The sequence below is a fragment of the Filicampus tigris genome, chromosome 8 (genome assembly GCF_054856515.1).
Source record: "Filicampus tigris isolate MCC_2025a chromosome 8, RoL_Ftig_1.0, whole genome shotgun sequence".
NCBI lineage: Eukaryota > Metazoa > Chordata > Actinopteri > Syngnathiformes > Syngnathidae > Filicampus > Filicampus tigris.
The window spans coordinates 25,780,058-25,800,184 of record NC_141224.1 but is presented as its reverse complement, the minus strand read 5'-3'; the positions used below and the strand labels follow the sequence as shown (position 1 = coordinate 25,800,184).

General features: G+C 39.2%; 1 protein-coding gene across 1 annotated transcript in view; it reads right to left on the bottom strand.

Moving 5' to 3' along the window:
* Positions 1-19,539, bottom strand: part of LOC147144174 (eukaryotic translation initiation factor 3 subunit H) — a 142,907-nt gene extending 123,368 nt beyond the window's left edge. The window contains exon 1 of the mRNA XM_086038714.1: positions 19,374-19,539. Within this exon, the coding sequence (XP_085894840.1) occupies positions 19,374-19,433 (60 nt within the window). The 5' untranslated portion in view covers positions 19,434-19,539. The remainder of the gene's footprint in view (positions 1-19,373) is intronic.
* Positions 19,540-20,127: the final 588 nt, after the last annotated feature.

Sequence of the window (20,127 nt, the reverse complement as noted above, 5' to 3'; positions counted from 1 at the left end):
GAGGAAAATGGTAAAACGTGAAAATGTGTCTAAAAAAATGATGTAAAAAAACAATCATAATAAAATCATGATCGTGATTTTATTTTTTAAAAATCGTGATGTGATATTTTTGCCTTATCGCCCACAACTACTTCAAAGTATTCTCCCTACCGACCCACAACGTCCCGAGTTGAGGTCAGCAGCTACACATCTCCACTATACACAGTGTTAAACAATGTAGGTGTGGGTAGCTTTCTTCTCCTGAGACACCGGATGGTGGATGGTGGACCAGAATTTCCTCGAAGCCGCCCGGAAGTCATTTTCTATGGCCTCGCCGAACTCCTCCCTCACCCAAGTTCTTGCCTCAGCGACCGTCAAAGCTGAATTCAGTTTGGCCAGCCGGGATCTGTCAGCTGCCTCCGGAGTTCCGCAGGCCAAAAAGGCCCGATAGGACTCTTTCTTCAAACCCTCACAATACTTTTGGGTCTGCCGAGTCGGACTGGCATCTTCCCCCACCATCGGAGCCAACACACCACCAGGTGTTGATCAGTTGACAGCTCAGCTCCTCTCTTCACCCGGGTGTCCAAAATATACAGCCGCAAATCCGGTGATACGACAACAAAGTCGATCTTCGAACTGCGGCCTGGTGCCAAGTGCACATATGGACACCCTTATGTTTGAACATAGTGCTCGTTATGGACAATCCGTGACAAGTCCAGTAATAGGACACCACATGATGATGTGAAAAAAGATTTTAAACACCCGGTTTAATCTGGACAGTCCCAGTTTTGAGCCAGCCCCATTGTTTTGTCCCACTTTTATGCAGATCCTGTCCCGACATACCATTTATTCGTTTTTTTGGTTTTGGTTTTTTAAAGTCTATGTGTATGTCAATCACGCAGCTGTCCTAGCGATTCACAAGACGAACGAATTTAAAAGAAATTTAACTGAAAAAAAAAATTCTATTGACTTTCACATTCATGTTTGCGTTCTCATTTTCATCTAATTGCTAGCAGTTTTCATCATACAGGACCTAGAACTACTTCCTGCTTCAATGTCTAAGAATCATTCCAAATGTAGCCCTACATACTAGACTAAAACTGCATTCATCAGTTTAACCCAATGCAAGCTGAGCTTTTCTGGCGGCATACTTCCATTGTTGCCCGGACCAAGCAAAAAAGTTTGGATAATGGTGAGTGCATTGACTTGTTTAGCGCTGTGCAACTGTCAACCAAGATAGCATTTAGCATTAGCTAAAGTAATAACACAACCAGATGACTAGCGATTACATTTGTTATAAATAGTTACTGGTGAGAATTTATTGTATATTTCATTTTCAGCTAAATTGTAGTCTTGGTTTTTAATTTTGAAAATCTGGTCACCCTGGCCAAAGCCAAACAGTTGAGAACAAGGAAAGCAAAATGTCTAAATGAAAGGGTAGAGAACAACAGGCTCAAAGCATAGTGTAGAGAATGTGGAGCATAAATCACACTGATAACAGTGTGGGCAGGTCATAGAAAATGGCATTAATAATACACATTCGCAGCGGAACAAAAACACCCATCAAAATCATGAGCGAACCCCAGTTGGTGACAGACACACACACACGCACACACAAATCTGTCCGGGCATATGATTTATTCCAGTGGCGTGTTGGATCTGTCACCCTACAAGTAAAAGAGCTAGGGGTGGAAAAGGAGAGATGATATGGCTTGTAGTGAAGAGGAAAACAAATCTCACTGTCTGCCTTCCTTGGCTTCGCTGATCAAACCAGAAGGTCTAAAGCAGTGTTCGCCAACCTTTTTTCTGCCACGGATCGGTTCATACAAGTCTATACTTAGGTATGTATACAAGTCCGGTACCGGTCCGCGGCCCGGTGGTTGGGGACCCGTGGTCTAAAGAATGGGTTAGAGCACATATGTCAAAGTCAAGGCCCGCGAGAAGGTTTTCGACTGGGACGATATTGCTTTATAATTAGATCCGGCCCGCAGCCCGCAGCAAGCCGGTGTGGGTAGCAGAAGTGATCGGATCCTTCGCGCCTGCTGATGACGTCACGCTTTAACATATATTGTAGCGTCTTCCAAGAACACAGACGTAGTTTAACTATCACATTTTATTAGTCCAACCGGCTACTGTGGGCCGCAGCCGACGCCAATCCAGTACAACAATCGTTCAGTCAAGCTCTCCTCTTCGTCCTCCGCTACTCTCGCTCGCATGCCCCCCATCCAGCGAGCCGCGCGATGCATTTATTAACCTCGGAAACAACACAACTTGGCAAAACACAAATTCGACCACAACACAAATAACCCAATTCGTTACACTATTTCTGTAACATATTTCTTTGTATCTATTTTGCCACCCCGTGGCTGTTGTTATAAGGAACATTACCGCTACTTTTGCAAGGATCGTCCTTTGGTCGTCTACCTGCCGATTCAAGACTTCACGTCACTTTTCGTGGCTTTCACAATCGGACTGTGGTGAAGTTATTCGGAGTAAAACACGCTTTATTAAGAAATACTTCATGTTAGAAAGCTCATGTTGTTTTACTATTAGTAATTGTTGGCATTTGATAAATTCATTGAGTTTCGATGTAGTGCTGAGATGTCCCACACCGTGAGCAGGCATTGAACGCTCCTCGAGCGCCAAGTGTCGATAGAAGAGAGACGTGGTTTGTTTTCTTTCTCCTCCTTCGACACAGCTAGCTAGTAGTTTCTTCGTGCCAGCAAACTCAGTAGTTGCATATTTCCCGTGTTTCACCACGTTTGCTGTTGTGTGTAAATGTTAAAAGGCGAGTTTAATCATTTAGGTTCGTGTCAGGTGACTGCTGTACATAATAGCCTCGATATGTTCTCGTGAGTGAACACTAGTTAAGTTATTTCGGCTAGTATGCTTACTATTCTAGTGATGAAACGTGTGAATGTGTATTGTATGTACAGTATTGTTTGGCTGTTTGATTGCTTAATGCAGTAAATTGTAATGTTTTGGCATATTTTTAACTAAAGGATATGCATTGGATGATGTTGCTAGGTTATTCTTTGTGTTGTTGCAGACCACGGTAAATAGACGTGTCAAGTGGAATACGGGCCTGTGTTCTCTGACAGGAGCATCCACATTTATACCTTGCCACTCTAAAATAAGAGTCAGCTGGAGACATTGGCAGGAGAAACGCAAACGTTCCATTTTATACTTTATTTTATTTTTTATTTAGTAACTCCGAACATAAAAACACAACAACCAGGGGGGGTGACAAACAGAGGCAAAGAAATATATATTGCAGAAATATAAAGTGTGACATCATCAGCGGACATTTAAAAAAAATTCGACTCGACCGAGTCCAACTATGTTTTTATTCCTGAATTAATGTATTCCTGAATTAACATCCCCCTTCAAAAGAAACTTGAAATAAAGTTTTTCAGATTATTAAAATAGGCATCTGATTGGTTAACCTGACTGGGAGCGCCAAAGTACGCGGTCTTTTTCGTTCATTCATGTCAGCCAGCAGCAGGATTACAAAGGCTAGGTTCACATCGCAGGCAAATGCGACCCAGATTGGATTTTTGTGCCCATATGCGACCTGTATCAGATTTTTTTATGACAGTCTGAATGGCTCAATTACAATTTTTTCAAATGCGACCCGGGTCACTTTCATATGTGGTCCTAGATAACCCTATTAAACACCCCGAGATGGAGCCGTGGTGTATAAGTAGAGGAGTTCTTGTCTTTGACATGCTAGCGCCAGTTATTTAAAAATGTAGACTGGAAGAGATTTAAAGAAAAAAAGTGTTGTATGATGATATTTATCAATATACTAAATATTATGAGAAATCATCAACATGATCAATGTCATCAGGTAAATGAATATCATTATTACTCATAACATAACAGTATACAATTAAAGGTAATTTGAGCGTATTTGTTCTTGAAAAAATGGATCAAACTAGTAACCCTTCGCACTAATCCAGTGGAGGGCAATTCTGGTCCTCGAGGGCCGGTATCCTGCATGTTTTCTATGTCACCCTGCTGCTACCCACCTGATGAAATGATCAGGATCGTTATCCAGCTTCTGCAGAACTTGTTGATTATATGGTCATTTGAACAAGGCGTTTGCAGTAGGGATAGATGGAAAATGGGCAGGACACCGGCCTAGTGACTAATCAGTAGCAAAGAAGTAGCTCTCAGTTTATAATAGGTTGGTGACCCCTGTCTATAAGAATGTCACTGTTTTTGTCATGGCCACCTAGAGGTTTGCGGACATCCTCGGGAAAGACATCGGTTGTCTATAAATGAAGTATGGCACAGCACATTTAAGGGGTGGCAAGAAATGCCCTTGCTTCCTGTTTGGTGGATTTCTTGCAGATTTAATGGGGGCGAAGATGGAAAAAAATGTTCAAACATAAAAGTCCATCTGATACATTCTGTGATGTACAGACTGAGGACAATCTGTTCAATGCTTGTTTAAGATTGGCCAAACTGTGATCTGTGAAGCTTGCTAAAGTTTTTCAATAAAATTCAATATGGACGCCTCGGATTAAACCCACAATATCATTGTTTTTCTGTGCAGTGTCCCAAATGGTAAATTAACAGTATTTTTTTCCTCTTCCCTATCCTCAAGATCTCTAAAGTCTAAATACAGTGTTTGATGTAGGAAGAAACACAATATGGTGCCTCCAAAGTAACTCAGCCTGGCTCGACAGAAGTGTTTTCAAACGACAACAGGTTTCTAAACTTTAGCAAAGTGTAACCTCTAACTTTGAACTTACTCTGTCTGGTTGATTTCCAAACAAACATTTCGTTGAAGCGGAAATCAACCCAAACATATTTTTTTCAAGAATATGTTCTCGGCAGGCCCACTAGTTGAAACGGCATTTTGATTAATTTTGCGTTTCTGGAATATGAGTTAAGCAGCAAAATTCACCCGTTTTTAGCCATTTTGTCATTTCTGTCGACTGAAAATTACATCACAACTACTTTGGGCTCAGGTAACGACCAATCACGGCTGAGTTTCAGAAAACATTATGATTCGAGATAGACTGATATGCTTTTTTCAGGGCCGATACCGATACCGATTATTAGTAGTCAAGGAGGCCGATAACCGATATTTGGAGCCGATATTTATTTTCAGTAAAAATGAAAATATGGGCATCAAAATCCAAAGAAAAAATTACTCTTAACTTTGTTGTAACTAGGGATGTGCGTGACTAGTCGTTTAACCATTTAACAGTGTACGATTTATTAAACATTTTATATTTTACTAATATGTTAAACGTGGCATTAAGTATCACGCATCTTTTGACACACGCCTCTGCCTCGGCCTCTGTAAACAAGCTGAGCACCAAGAGAGAGAATTGCAACCCCCACTCCCACACCCGCCCGCACCCCCACACAACACAGTAGGGGGCGGGGACACCAAGTTTGGGGAAGAATATTTAAAAAGGTTAATTCTGAAGATGTCGAAGCTACCACGAAAAAAAAACCCAGCACCGTTTGGCAGTATTTTGATGCAGCATACGACAGTGGGCATGGCGGAAGGACCAGCCAGACGAGCATGAGAGCGTTTGTTCCAGCCAGGCGCTGTGATGCTCGCCGCACAGCAAAGATTACCCAACTAACTTGTGAAATGACTGCCCGCGATATGCTGCCGGTTTCTTTTGTTGAAGGCAAAGGGTTCGAAAAATTAATGCTGTATATCGAGCCCGAGTACGCGGTGCCAAGTCGCAAAACAAAAGCTGACATGGTGCTGGCGAATGAGACCCTGCTGGACAGTGAGTCAGTACCATTACTCATTACATTATTCATAATAAATGCCATACATTGCATTGGAAAATGTATCAGAAATGTATTTCTCTTTCAATTGTTCTCCTTTATTCAGTCAGTTGTTGTTACATCAATAGAATTTAAATGAACAAACTGTCCTGGATGTTTGGGCTAAAATAGCCCCTAAATACACAAAACATTTGCATTTTAAACTTTGAATTCAATTTGTATTAAATTTCAAGTTTTCTTGCTTATAGACTAGTCGGCGGGCAAATTAGTCGAAATTCCCATCCCTAGTTGTAACATCTTTAAGCATGTTTATTGAAGAATGTTTCAGGTTTGCAAAATGTTGATTTTTTTTTTTTTTAATCATCATTACAAGTTTTTGTTTTACAGTATACATCTCTGTTAGGGCTGAACGATTTTAGGAAAAAATTGTATTGCAATTTTCTGACAGATATTGCGATTAGGGGTGAGTATTGGCAAGGATGTTGCAATACTATACGTATCACGATACTTGGGTCATGATACGATATGATGATATTGCGATATCACAATATTGTGCTGTTTTACCCAGTTAATATCAGAATTACATGTCGAGATGAGAAATGAAGTTGCCGTATATGTTAATCAGAAGATATAGATCAGAGGACAAATTGAGTTAAAACTATTTGCTTCAAAACATCTTATTTATTATTTGTGTTTTTGCACATTTTCTCTGAAAAAAAACCCCGAATATGTAGTGTTACACACGGACATAATTAAAGTTCAACACGTTTCTTTTCTCAAGTCTCAAAGAAACCATAACAACAATGGCGGCAGTGAGAAAATTAAGGATAGAGCACCCTGAGTTACTGACAAATGTACAAAAAATAAGAAAACATTTTTTTTTTTCTATTGTCAGTTTAAAGACTGATCTTAACAGAATCTGAACTGAACAGAATAAAAACAAAATATAAATCAGTGTATAAATATAGTAAATACACAAAAATGTTTTAAATTTTGTACTAATGCATGTGTTCTTTGTACATAAATGTAAGATGTAAATATTTTTCCCATATTTTAGCTGGACACTTAACTTTGCTCAGAGACTGAAGCTTAGCAATATGACCTGAAATTCATATCATGGTATTGATGAAATATTTTGGTCCTAACAGTAATGGTGAGTGTAAAAGTGTAAAAATCATAATGGGAGTATTTCTGATTGGGTTATTTAAATGTGAAAAAGTAAATATTTGCTGTTAAAAAGGCTCAGAAAGTATCATATTCATTCTTCTATGTTTCTTTTCATTCAAAATTTGCATTTTCATGTAAACATGCTGCTCTACCAAATAAGAAAAAAAGTCAATTTGCAATGCTGAATTAAAAATAATTTTGTGACCTATTACAGTATTGTGTAGATCTCAAAACTCAGTACTCTGTGGTACAAAATAGTACAAAAGCAAATACAATACAAATGTATTTCATAAGCATTACAATAAAACACATAACTTTATACCGCACATTTCATAACAGCTGCAGCTGTAACAAAACATTTTACATTTAACAGAAATAGCAATAACGCAACAACAAAGACAGTGAAAACAATAAATTAGTATTGCATGATTTATGTAATAGGCGTTTAAGGGTTTAGCTATGTCATTTTTGCAGTCTCGGGGTGATACTCATGCCTGCCAATTTTCATAGCCAAAAGTTAAACGTACCAGGCCAGGGCTCCGTTAAAACTCTGCAGGAGCCGCTTTTACCTACTCATAGGCCCCAGGGCCAACCATCAAATATTAGCCCCCGTCCCCAACCCTAAGTTAGATGCTCAACACTTTTTTTTAACACTGACATATCAGCACGCATACAGTATTTATTAGGGGTGTAACGGTACACGTGGGTGCATTAATAAATTTCGGTATGGCATGTTCGGTTCGGTCTACCTTGCGTACCGTTTCTGATCAGTTTCACACGGGCGCTATTGACTGTTGCACGCGGGAGAGGAGGGTGGCTGCACTATAAAGAGGAGCAAACGAATACGCAAACAAGCCAGAACTCGAAGGTCCCCCCGTACATTGCGGTCTCCTGTTTGGGAACATTCTGGCTTTCCTGTTAAAAATCGCTGATGGGGAAAGGTACATGGATAAGTCCCAAAGCTGTGTGCCAATATTGCTACATGAGACTGCCGGCTATGCTGCAGGTAGTACGTCTAACATAATAACACTTTAAACGACATCATCCGACTTTGAATGTTTCTTAGACGAGGAAGCAAGCAGTCTTTTTAGCCAAAAACAAAGTAAAACAGCTCTCTCCTTCGTTCTCTGCTGCTCCTCTCACTAGCCGTACAATGCATTCATGAACCTCGGAAACATCCCAACTCAGCAAAACATAAATCCAACCACAACACAGATAACCCAATTCGTTAAAATATGCTGTTGAACATTCAAAGCTTTCAATGCCTAAAAAGTGTAAATAATTTCATTAAGACTTATTACTTAGTTACTGTATATTTATTAAGTTACTGTATTTCATTATAAAAAATATTTTAATATAGTTAGCAATAATTGTAACTTATTGTACAGTAGGTATTATTTTCATCACAAAAGGTGTATATATGTACTGTAATGACAACTTGTCTATAACTTGAGTACTTGTATCATAGTCATAGGCTGTTGCTGCTGAGTGTTTAAAGATTTCAGTGTCCTAAGAGTTCAAAAAATTAAGAGATCTTTATTGTTAGTGTATTTTTTATTCTGGTGTAATTTCTAAGAATATTACCCGAATGGTTCACTTTTAATTATTTTTTCTAAAAAATGTGTTGTCACTTTTTCAAAATAAACATTTAAAAAATATATATGTTTTTTTGGTACCGAAAATATACCGAACCGAAGTTTCCAAGAACCGAACCGAAATGTGATTTAGCGTACCGTTACACCCCTTGTATTTATGCATTTCATCAATTTTAACAAATAGAATAGCCAACAAATCAAAAGTTTCACACTTATATTTTTTAGAAACCAATAGTGCATTTTTCCAATCACTTCAATTAATAAAAACATATTTTAATAGTACTGAATTGATATAAACAACACACTTAACCAAATTAACACATTTAGTGCACTCTTGTACCTACAATTCTTGCTCGGATCAAAATAGTTTGTAAATAGTACAAAAAGTACGCCAAATACAAACAAGGCCAAAGAAAACTTGTCGCTAATTTGAGGAAAGGCCACACATTGACAATAGTAGACGGAGCAAAAGGAGGGATGAACATTCCACAGGCTACCAAAAGAAAAAACAAATCAATCGCAGCGCGGCATTCGGGCAGACGGCTCCTCCGAGCAATGTCAGCCAGCCCCGCTGCGGGCAAGCGTGTGCGCACACGCGGGAGTGCCTGGCTCGTCACCGGGCCACCCGCTGCCACAGTCGCCCACCAGCACTGCTGGCCCCCAGATGCCTGCCCAGGGGCAACCTGGTTGATCCTGCCATTATGCTTGTCTCGAAGATTAAAGCCATGCAAATGTAAGTACACACGGCCCGTAATCTAATTTTTGTAACCATCTGAGACTTCGTATGATCGCAGGTGCTGCATTTGCCGTCCTGATAGTTGAAAAGGCACTCATGGGGGATCTATGATATTCCATCCTGTCCACTCATTGTCTTTTTTTATCAAAGTGAGATGTGAATTCACTTGAACTTGAATGTTGACTGATAAACTGCGCGCTATAGCGATTCGACGTGCGTGCATTCTGAAGCGCATACACTACGGTGCCTCAGAGAGACCACACGTCTTAAGCCTACCACCAATTTCTTCAGCGGAGCTACGAGCAAAATTTTCACAAACTACTTGTAGTATTCCCTCAAGTTACAAAGTAAGTGCATTGCATTTGTTACATTATGCAGCAGTCACGATGTTTGGGAACTATATTTGCTAAGTTTGTCTCCTTCGGGTACCCATAGCAGAAAGATGGTGGCATGACATGGCAGCCTCCTGTAGGGGAGGCGCGCCATATGTAATATATAATTAGAGATTACGTCGCCTACGATTACATTAAAAAAATGTACATTGATGTGAAACAACTTTTTTTTTGCATATTACTGATATTAATACTGGGTTTTCAAAATTAATTAACTTTGAAAAATCGAAACATTCTACGCACTGTCACTTTAATGCTAGGGCTGCCAAGATTAGTCGACTAATCACGACAACGTCGACGATCGGAATCGTTGACAATTAATTGAACTCATTCAGTGCCAGGCATTTTCAGGCCTTCTTTTAACCTAATGTTTGAAAAAATTGAAAAAAAACAAATAAATTCCTGGGATTGATTGGCTGGACTGCACGGTTTCCAAGGGTGTTATATGTTTTCATCTGGAAAGGTTTTATTGCATTTAGGTCAACATGGCAACCCTGGTGTTGATGTGATTTGTTTCAAACTTCAAAACATTCAAATCTCATTTGCAGTATGAGTTCTGGCTTGTCCTTTATTCCGAGCTTGTTAACTTAATAGCAAGCATTACAGGTTAGAATGAAAAAGGGATTTTTAAAATATACAGCAATTGTTTGATCTCAGCGGGAGAGTGATAGAAGCCCTCACCGAGCAGCTTGCCACAGACTGCTGACAGGCTTCAAATTAAGGCTACAACACAGTCGTACAACACAGCAATGAGTTTGCCGTCTGAGGGTACCCCTGCAGCTAAACCTCTGACAGGAAGAACATATGACGCAACACAAGAGCAAGCATTGCACTGCATCACTTGCACTCGGACATTTTTTACCACTTTTTACCGCTAACTGAAACCGACACTTTTGCTTCAGCGCTAACAGTCCAATTGAGGTTACATTGTTTTTAATTGTACTGCACATGATTAAAAAGTTTGGTGGGTGAGAATGGGAAAATAAGTAAAGAAAATCTCATTAGAGCTACATAGAATGCACATTTAGGTGAAATATTTAGATATGAAATTAGGTCCAAGTCTCCCGGCCAACTTTAATTAGCAAGATAAAAGGAAGGCAGCAGCTGGCTAGTTCAAGTCCTGTGTTGAGGCACACGGGGTAAATACGCTCCTTTGTGTCCATGGCAGTGGGGGCTGAAGAGTGAGTGTGTGCGCGTATGCGCGTGTGTGGGCGTGTGCGTGTGTGTGTTTTGGTGGGGGGGTTGCGGTGGGGTGGCTAGTTTGTCCTTACCTGTTCAAATAGTGGTATTACAGAGCCACACTGCAGCAGGGTTATTCAACTAATTTCGTCAAGTGGAAGTCAACCCGGAATGTTCTTCACAATATTATGTTCTATGTAGGCCCACTAGTCTAAATATGACATTCTGATTGATATTGTGTTTGTGGAATATGGATTAAGCAGTTAAATGCACCCGTTTTTGTCCATCTCAGGGGGTGGCCATTTTGTTGCTAGCATCTAGCAGAGACAGACAAATAAAACATATATAGAAAGTTTGTAAGTGCTCCTTTAACTCGTTCACTGCCAGACATTTTCAGACCTGCTTTTATCCTAACGCTTGAAAAAATTTGAAAAAAATATAAAATTCCTGGGATTGAATGGCTGGACTGTGAAAAATGTACACACAGCAGTGGAACAGAAAATGAGCAGTGCAGAAATGTTTGAGATTGTGTATTTTGTTGGGTAACAATGTGTTGAATGTTGAAATTGATTGATCAATAATGTTTTTTCCAATGTTAATTTCTTTAACTCTGCACCTTTAATCGAAATGAATTAAAAACAGATGCAATCTCCAGGTTTGATAGATCACTTGTATGTGTGCTGTTTTCATCTACCGCATTTTCCGGGCTATAAGCCGCACCGTCATATAAGCCGCACCCACGCAAAAATGTTTTTTGGGGAAAAACCTTACATAAGCAGCACCTTTATATAAGCCGCACCTATCTGTTGAAAACGTTTATATTTACTGCATTTACAGAACGATTATGAACTGTACATGTACATGTATGTACCTGAGCAGATTCTTTCCTAACAGTGCCTTTTAACACTGCATCAACATTGCTGATTAAAACGGAACAGAACTAAGAGAAAATAAACAGTACTTATCGTCATTTCACTGCCGGCTGCCGCTCCAGTTTGTCAGCTAATGTCCACCAGACTCCACCATCTATTGTTCTACGACATTCTACATATGCACCTGTCTTGTTTTACGTTAATAAAGTCAGCCAATCTAACACATGACACGCTGCCAACTGTACTAAATCAACAATAGCATTTCACATCCAAGCAAAAGAACATACGTAACATCAGCCAATGACATTCATGTGCACTTCAGGGACCTCTCGGAAAACATAAAATCAAAGCATTACAGCACCTAATGCAATAATCTAGTGCATAGCGCCCTCGCCTGTTGAACTCCTCCACCTGCAGTTACATCCAGTTAATGGCAGATGTATTGTATTGAATTGTACTGTAATTCCTGTTAGCGCGCCCCGAGCACTGGAAGAAAAATCCACAGAATAGCCGCACGGGACTATAAACCACATGGCTCAAAACGTAGGAAAAAAGTTGCGGCTTATAGTCGGGAAAATACGGTATTTACATTTCCTCCTCCCGGTATGGTGCCAAATAGTGTGTAAATGGCGCATCTTGCATTTTCATTAACACAAACGTACTACCTGGATGAGAGCTATTTTGCACATTTGAGATGGGCAGTCCTCAGTGCACACTATTAGCAAATCAGGTTGTGTGTGCACTTATTTGCGTGTGCTTACCGCGCGATGAGGTTTGCACACTACCCACAACGCTTTAGTATATCTGGCCCAAACACTCTATCCAAACACTAAGGATGTGACGATTTATGGAAAATCGATTATTTATTTATATTTATATATATATATATATATATATATATATATATATATATATATATATATATATATATATATTCTTGCAATATATATATGCTTGAATGTATAAAAATAAAAGAATGGATTTGTAATGCCATGTTAACCATAGCCGCTCTCTCATGTCTCTGATGCAAACAAACTGCATACGCACATTGGGTAAATTACTTGACAATTATTAGATTAACCCGTATTAGTGTTAGTAAAAGAGCCCAAAAGTCAGGGCGCATTTCACTAAATTACTTAATTCTAGGGATGTGCGCGACTAGTCGTTTTAACCGTTTTACCATCACGGTTTACTAAACGTTTAGTACTTTACTAGTCGGTTAAACACTGCATTAAGTATCACGCATCTTGTTCCTCATGCCTCTGCCTCTGTAAACAAGCAGAGCACCAATAGAGAGAATTGCTACAATAACACACACATAGTAGGGGGCGGGGACACTAAGTTTGGGGAAGAATATTTAGAAAAGTAAATTCTGAAGATGACGAAGCTACCACGAATAAAAGCCAACACCGTTTGGCAGTATTTTGATGCAGCAGATGACAACAAGGTTGTCTGTAGGCTTTGTAAGCAGAAACTCGGTTACAACCACTCTACCGGAGCGATGAGAAACCACATCCAAAGTAAACACCTCGATGTGAACCTGCAGGTCGATGATGGCGGGGCCGCGCCCAGTGGACATGGCGGTGGGGCCAGGCAGACGCGCATGAGAGCGTTTGTTCCAGCCAGGCGCTGTGACGCTCACCGCACAGCAAAGATTACCCAAAGATTACCCAACTTGTTGAAGGCAAAGAGTTCGAAAAATTAATGCTGTATATCGAGCCTGAGTACGCGGTGCCAAGTCGCAAAACAATCAAGTCCCAGAGTAGGCTTGTCACGATACTAGAATTTCAACTTCGATACCGATACCCAGTTCAGGATCGATACTCAATTCCATTTCGATACACACGGAACAAATTAAAGCACAGGCTTTTTTTTAAAAAAAAATGTTACTGTAAAACTTTATCGCCAACAATTTAAATTATCGTTAATACAATTGTTTTTTTAAGAGGTAGTGCAAAAAAATTGTACAACTTCAGTATTTAACTTCGACAACCCTCTGTGCAGTCAATGCCTGGAACACATTTTAAGTTGTCTGAGCCTGGGGTAGTGCAAAATAAAGGAAGTAGTGCAAAGAACAAAACACACAAAAAAAAATTATTTTGTAAATTGTCTGAACTAATGGAAATAAATAACCATACTGTGCAACACCAATGGCACATAATTTTCAAGTTGTTTGAGGTAGTGAAAAAGAATAACACCCACCACTTACAGTAACATAAATTGACAACAAAATATGTAAGTTGTCTGAGTATCTAGACCCACATGTTTATCTATTCAGGGAAACCAACAAGTCACAGATAATAATAATAGTAATAATAAAAAATAAAATAAAATAAATTAAAATACTTTCAGTTATTGGCTATCCAGCACAGTAGCAGGTAGGGTTGGGCATCGGTTGAATTTGGACGATTCCGGTTCTGATTCGATTCACAATTCCGATTCTTAACAAAAAAAAAAATATAGAATGATTTATTTTTGGACAAATCACATGAACTTCTCTGTTCTTCAATTTCATGAACTTTTTGTGAACTTTACCATGGATTACTCAAAGGGCTGTTTTTAACCAGTATTAATTTTAATAATTTTTTTTGCATTATTATTTAGTATCATTTTTCACAAGAGCTTTATTTTTGAGAAGTTCAAGACAATACAATAATGCAGCCGTTACTAAAAACATGCTACTGAACACTTGGCTAACCTTGTCTTGCTTTAGAAAGAAATTGTATATGCTATGTTTCAAATTTGGAGGAGTGTCCAGTGGGGAATCATATCAAGGCGCGAGTCCATATCGTCCGTATTCTGTAAATGGTTTGGGGTTGACCAGACTGACGTCGGTGGGAATAACATTGTTTGATGTGCCAAAACGGTCACCGTGAAGAGCAATTCTGTTCCATCACGAGCCATATGATTACGAGGAAAACTTGGCGACCGCACAAGCACGCTAAACAAAAGCTTAGTAAACGCACACGCTCAGAAAACAGTCGCCAAGTTGAGCCAACAAACACAAAGGCACGCACGCGCACACACACGCACAAGCGCACTCACATAATACTTTAGCGAGCAAGTCAAACGTGACAGCGTGGATGTTCTATTAACAGTCAGTTTACACGATTGTAGCCCGCATCATTCATAACTAGCCTGTATTCCAGAGGCATGTTGCATAAACTACGACAGCTTATTAATGTGATGCCAGGATACACCCAAACATGAATAAATTCACAAGTCTACATATTACAGTGATGAATGAGTGGGATAATGCACTTTTCGGTAAGTTGCCGTTTTGTTATTCAACTTTATTCCGAATACGGTGGCCAATTTATGAGAATGAGTGTTGTCAAGACGATGTCTTTTTTTCTCCCTCTCTGGGTGATACTAATACACCGTCACACAAATCACATATCAAATAAGCTTTTATCCATTTTGATTGCTGTAGTAAACACATTTTTCTCATTCTGAATTATATAGTAATTACTCTGCAGTAATCAGTACTTGCTGCAGCTCAAAATTTTGACATATTATGGAATAATCAAATTTTGTCATATCATTATGCAATAATAGGAGACATTAAATGAGTGTCTAGACATAATTTTTCGTTCTTCATTGTTAAATATTGCTGTAGAATATCGTTATGTTTTGCATAAGGTGGATAAACCCATTAAAGTCTGAAGCCCCTCGTGAGGTATCTCTCTAAAACCTACAGTCATTGAGTCACCCTTGAAAACCTGACATTTTTGCGGAAATTCAAACCTATACAATAATTAATATCCCAGCCAATGTAGCAGATAGAAACATAATTCCAAAAGAATTTGAGAGCTTAGACGCGTGGCTTTCACACAGGCCCGAGTTTATTAATCTTTACTGTTTCAATCGAAGATGCAAGTGAACAACTATTTCTAATACAAAAATAAGTGAGTGTAGAGGTGGGGGATATGAAGATATTAGATCTTTAAGGGGGTTTAACGTGTTGACAATCTCATTAAGTCGAAAGATCGTTTGATCGTCTACGGGGCATATTCTATACAGTTTAGCTCTATGGCAACGCAAAGCTGCTGACACGTATACCCGACCAACCAATCACAGCGCGCACAGTGCACCGTACGTGACACTCCCCGCCTCCCTGTTTGTTTAATAGCGGGAAGATATAGCGGAGGGTCACCACAAAGCAGAGTTGATCCGAAAAAGAAAATCCACATCCACAGTGTCGATTTGGTTTGGCTTTTCCTCGGAGTAGAAAGCGCAAACCAGTTATTTGCAAAGTTTGCAGAGACTCGGTTCAGACGTCAGATGGCAACACGACAAACCTTGTTTAATCACTTGCGGGGACGGCACCCAAAAAAAACTACGCCGACAGTCAACGCAAACTGAGATCAGTCACATGGTAGCCAGAGGCAGCCGCTAGCTCCAAGCTAACACAACCCACGGTAACACAGTCATTTAACGATTTGGTTTGGCTTTTCCTCGGCGGAAAAAGCACAAACCAGCTAACGTATTTTCTGGACTATGAGTCGCGTTTTTTTCCATAGTTTGGCCGGGGGGGCGACTTATACTCTGGAGTGACTTATGTGTGAAATTATTAACACATTATATCGTATCCCTTTCCTTTTCAAGGTCAGCAAATAATACAACAAACAACCACAGAAGGGCTTTCTAAGGCTGCATATATACCTGCATTACATATTGACTTCACAATGGGCAGAATAACCTGTAGTGTATATAATTTCATATGTTATTGTAACCCACATAAAGAAACATAAAGATAAATCCTAAATACTATTAAAATGCATGAATAATCTAAATGGTTAAAATCTAACATTGAGTTAAATAAGTAATTAAAATAGTATGATAAAAAGACAATTTGACTGTCTATCAATTCATCTATAACTTACATCTATAACATTCGGTGGAAATGATGTGTACTAAGCGCACAATTTCATTGATTTGATTTATATGGACACATTTATTTGCATTACGCGACAGAGAAAACTTGGATTCCGAGAGGGGGTGGAGGGGGGGTGACTTATACTCCAATGCGACTTACATATGTTTTTTTCTTCTGTATTATGCATTTTATGGCTGGTGCGACTTGTACTCCAGAGCGACATATAGTCCAGAAAATACGGTATTCGTAAAGTTACCAGAGACTTGGTTCAGACGTCAGATGGGTACGTGACAAAACTGTTTAATCAGTTGCGGGGACAGCACCCAAAAACTACGCCAAAGGCCAAAGCAAACGGAGATCAGACACATGGTAGCCAGAGGCAGCCGCTAGCTCCAAGCTAACGCAACCCACGGTAACACAGTCATTTAAAAAGGGCACTCCATATGAAAAAACAAGCAAGCAGTTTATAGAGGTAACTGAGGCAGTGACTTATTACCTTGCTGAAGACATTATTCCCATTAAAACAGTGGAAAAGGAGGGGTTTGCGCACACTTTTTCAGCAGGCGAGCTACTTATAAAACGACCAAGTCAAAATGATCTACCTTCCAGGTAGAGTATGTTTTGCATATTTGTAGTGGGTAGGTCCTACCCACTACAAAAATGCAAAACATTTATTTTCAAATATATTGAGGATTCTTTATTTACATTGTGGGTTGATGCACCTTGCATAACCACATGAACCAATGTTGCACAACACAACATAACTATGAACATCTATTTTTTTTATGTTATGGTGCCCATTGATTGGATGCGAGACTCCAGTTCCTTTTACCGACATTTATTGCTCAGCATAACACCGTAAAACGCCAACACACCATAGAACTAAAAGTACAGACATAGCACATAAAACAACATATTATATTTATGACAAAGATAGCTTTGCCTAGCATCAAAGCTAATCACGATAGACAACACAAAATAGTGCTGACCACTTTGGCCTACTTTCAACCAACGGCAGTCTTCTCCTAGAGATAATTCTTACTGTTAAAAATGTGATGCTTCAACAAACTTGTTATATTAACTTTGCATATTCACTCGGCTTTGACAAAACAACAAGTAATTACAAGGAAAAAGTAAGCAACACGAATGGTGTCTTACAGAGATTCTGTAAGACGCAACTTCCGGTATGACATTTTTAAAAATAAAGGCATCATATTTTAAAATACAGATGACAGCCATTACAAATGTCATGTGATCCACCAATACTACCTTTGCGATCGACTGGTAGATCACTATCGACGTATTGAGCACCCCTAATGTAGGCCTTTAGACACAGAAGCAGGAAGTAGTGGTTGTTTCAGTACGCCGAAAACGTTGATGCCCGCTAGTCTGTGCCCCTAGCATGTCGAGCAAAGTGAAGTTGAGGATATATTATATAGTTTGTGCTTATGGATTGGATCGAACTGGTTCTAATAAAAACAATCAGACACCGACCCAGCCATTTTGGCCTGTATTGGACTCAATACAAAGCCAGTGGCTTGGATCGGATCATCCCTACTTAAAAACAACCATTCACATTCACAGCTTTGGAAAATTTTGAGTCTTCAATTAACCTAAAATGCATGTATTTGGAATGCAAGATGGCTTCACTTTTTGCGACGTTGAGTCGGCTGCATTAGCAGTCCAGGTACTTTTATATACATCTGTGACTGCAACACTGTAATAAAAAAAATTATACATTAAAAAATAAATAAATGTATTAAAAAAAAAAAGGAAATTCCATTGATTCATAGCTTTGATTTTGCCGCGATTCCTTGATATGAGGTCACTGAATGACTAAGTGCATTTGAAATGTTTCCTCGTATTTCGATCCTTCAAAAACATTGCTCAAGCGTTCAGGAGGCATTGATATGTAAATGGAACGTTAAGACTATCATTTATCATCTTTAATATGTTGTAGTTTTACTGTAGTCTGAAGATTGTAATGTATGTTGTGAAGCTTTGGATGACATAGCTGCCGGTTGACGAACCATGAACAAAAGCTGCATAATTTTATTAACTTCAAATCTCTCTGTACTGGCTTGATCAAAATTACTGTTTATTTGTTGTGAATTTGATTCAACAATTTTAAATCTAACTGTATCATGTTGAAATTAAATGTCCAAGTGCATAAAATAATTTCAAAGACTAAATCTAAAGCAGCCACCAGATGTTTCAATGTGATCTAATGTATCCAAAACGTCCCCCAATTTAAAATGTGTTTTAATGGTTCAATGCAATAAAAGGAATTTTAAATAAAAATGTGCGAAGAGTCTAATTTGAGTGTTTCTTTTTTTCGTGTCTTAAGACGCAAAGACAGTGGCTGTTTTACCGTCAACGGCAAAGTTCCAGCCAGCGTTATTTTGCCGTGAACGGCTCTGATTGGACAATTGCCGGAGCGAGGAATTCTTGACCTGCCGTGAGTAGGCTATTTTACCGTGATTACAGTGGACTGGCTCTGGATTGGTTATTTTAGCGTGATGTGTAGGCTGCCGGGAATCGGTTAGGTTGCCGTAAGCCATGCACTGTTAGGTAGTTCTTGCCTCGCTTCACCCCCTTCTGTTTCTTTTCAGGAAGTTTTCAATATGTTTTGTCTCTGAAAATAGGCTGTCACCGGCATCACTTGCCTAACACTAACCGTAACCCTGAGAGCAGGGTTATAAGGGACATTCACTCGTTTCTGGGCTGCTTGCAAGGTTCGCAAATCTTTAGTACTGCCCGTTTCGAACAGATATGCCCTAAAATAGTAAAACAAAGTCGTTTACCACTTACCAAACCATCAATCTGGATCTGCTTCACAGGGGAGTCCAAGGTGCCACCAGTCGAAGCCATTACGACAGTAAACTAATACACCGCTCTTACTTGAAAACTACCAACAAGCCGCTACACGAGGAAAAGGGGGACAGAGTTTTACGAAGGACTTCCTGTTAGCGCCGGAAAATGCGTCACCAAAGTAAGTTCCGGAATCTAGACAAACAATACTGTACTCCTTTTCATCTACAGCAGTGTTTTCAAACCTTTTTGAGTCAAGGCACATTTATTTCATTGAAAAAATCCCGCGGCACACCACCAGCTAAAATTGTGGGGGAAAAAAAAGCATATTTTAACAATATAAGTGTTATATTGTTTATATAAGCATTTTTTAACATTGAAGAATGACTTTATATTATAACGTCTTGAATAGGAATTAAATAAACACAAAGAAAATAGTTTTTTATAATGTTTCATATTGATACTTAGTGTGAAACATGGGCCTGTTTCGATAAACATGCCAATCTGTAGTTTACTTAGAGCCTTTTGACAAAAGTAGATGTTTATTCTAGGTTTTTTTATTCTTTTTCAGGGTGTTCACCAGGGAAAGCATGAAAAACAAGAACAGTCTGGAAGCTTACCTGTACTTCCAATATGGAGAGTGTCTTATCTCACCACATCCCACAAACAAGATATAATTTGGAACATGCCAATGTAAAATCACAATCAACTACTGTACTCTGCTTTACACATATTTCATCACAAAGAACACATT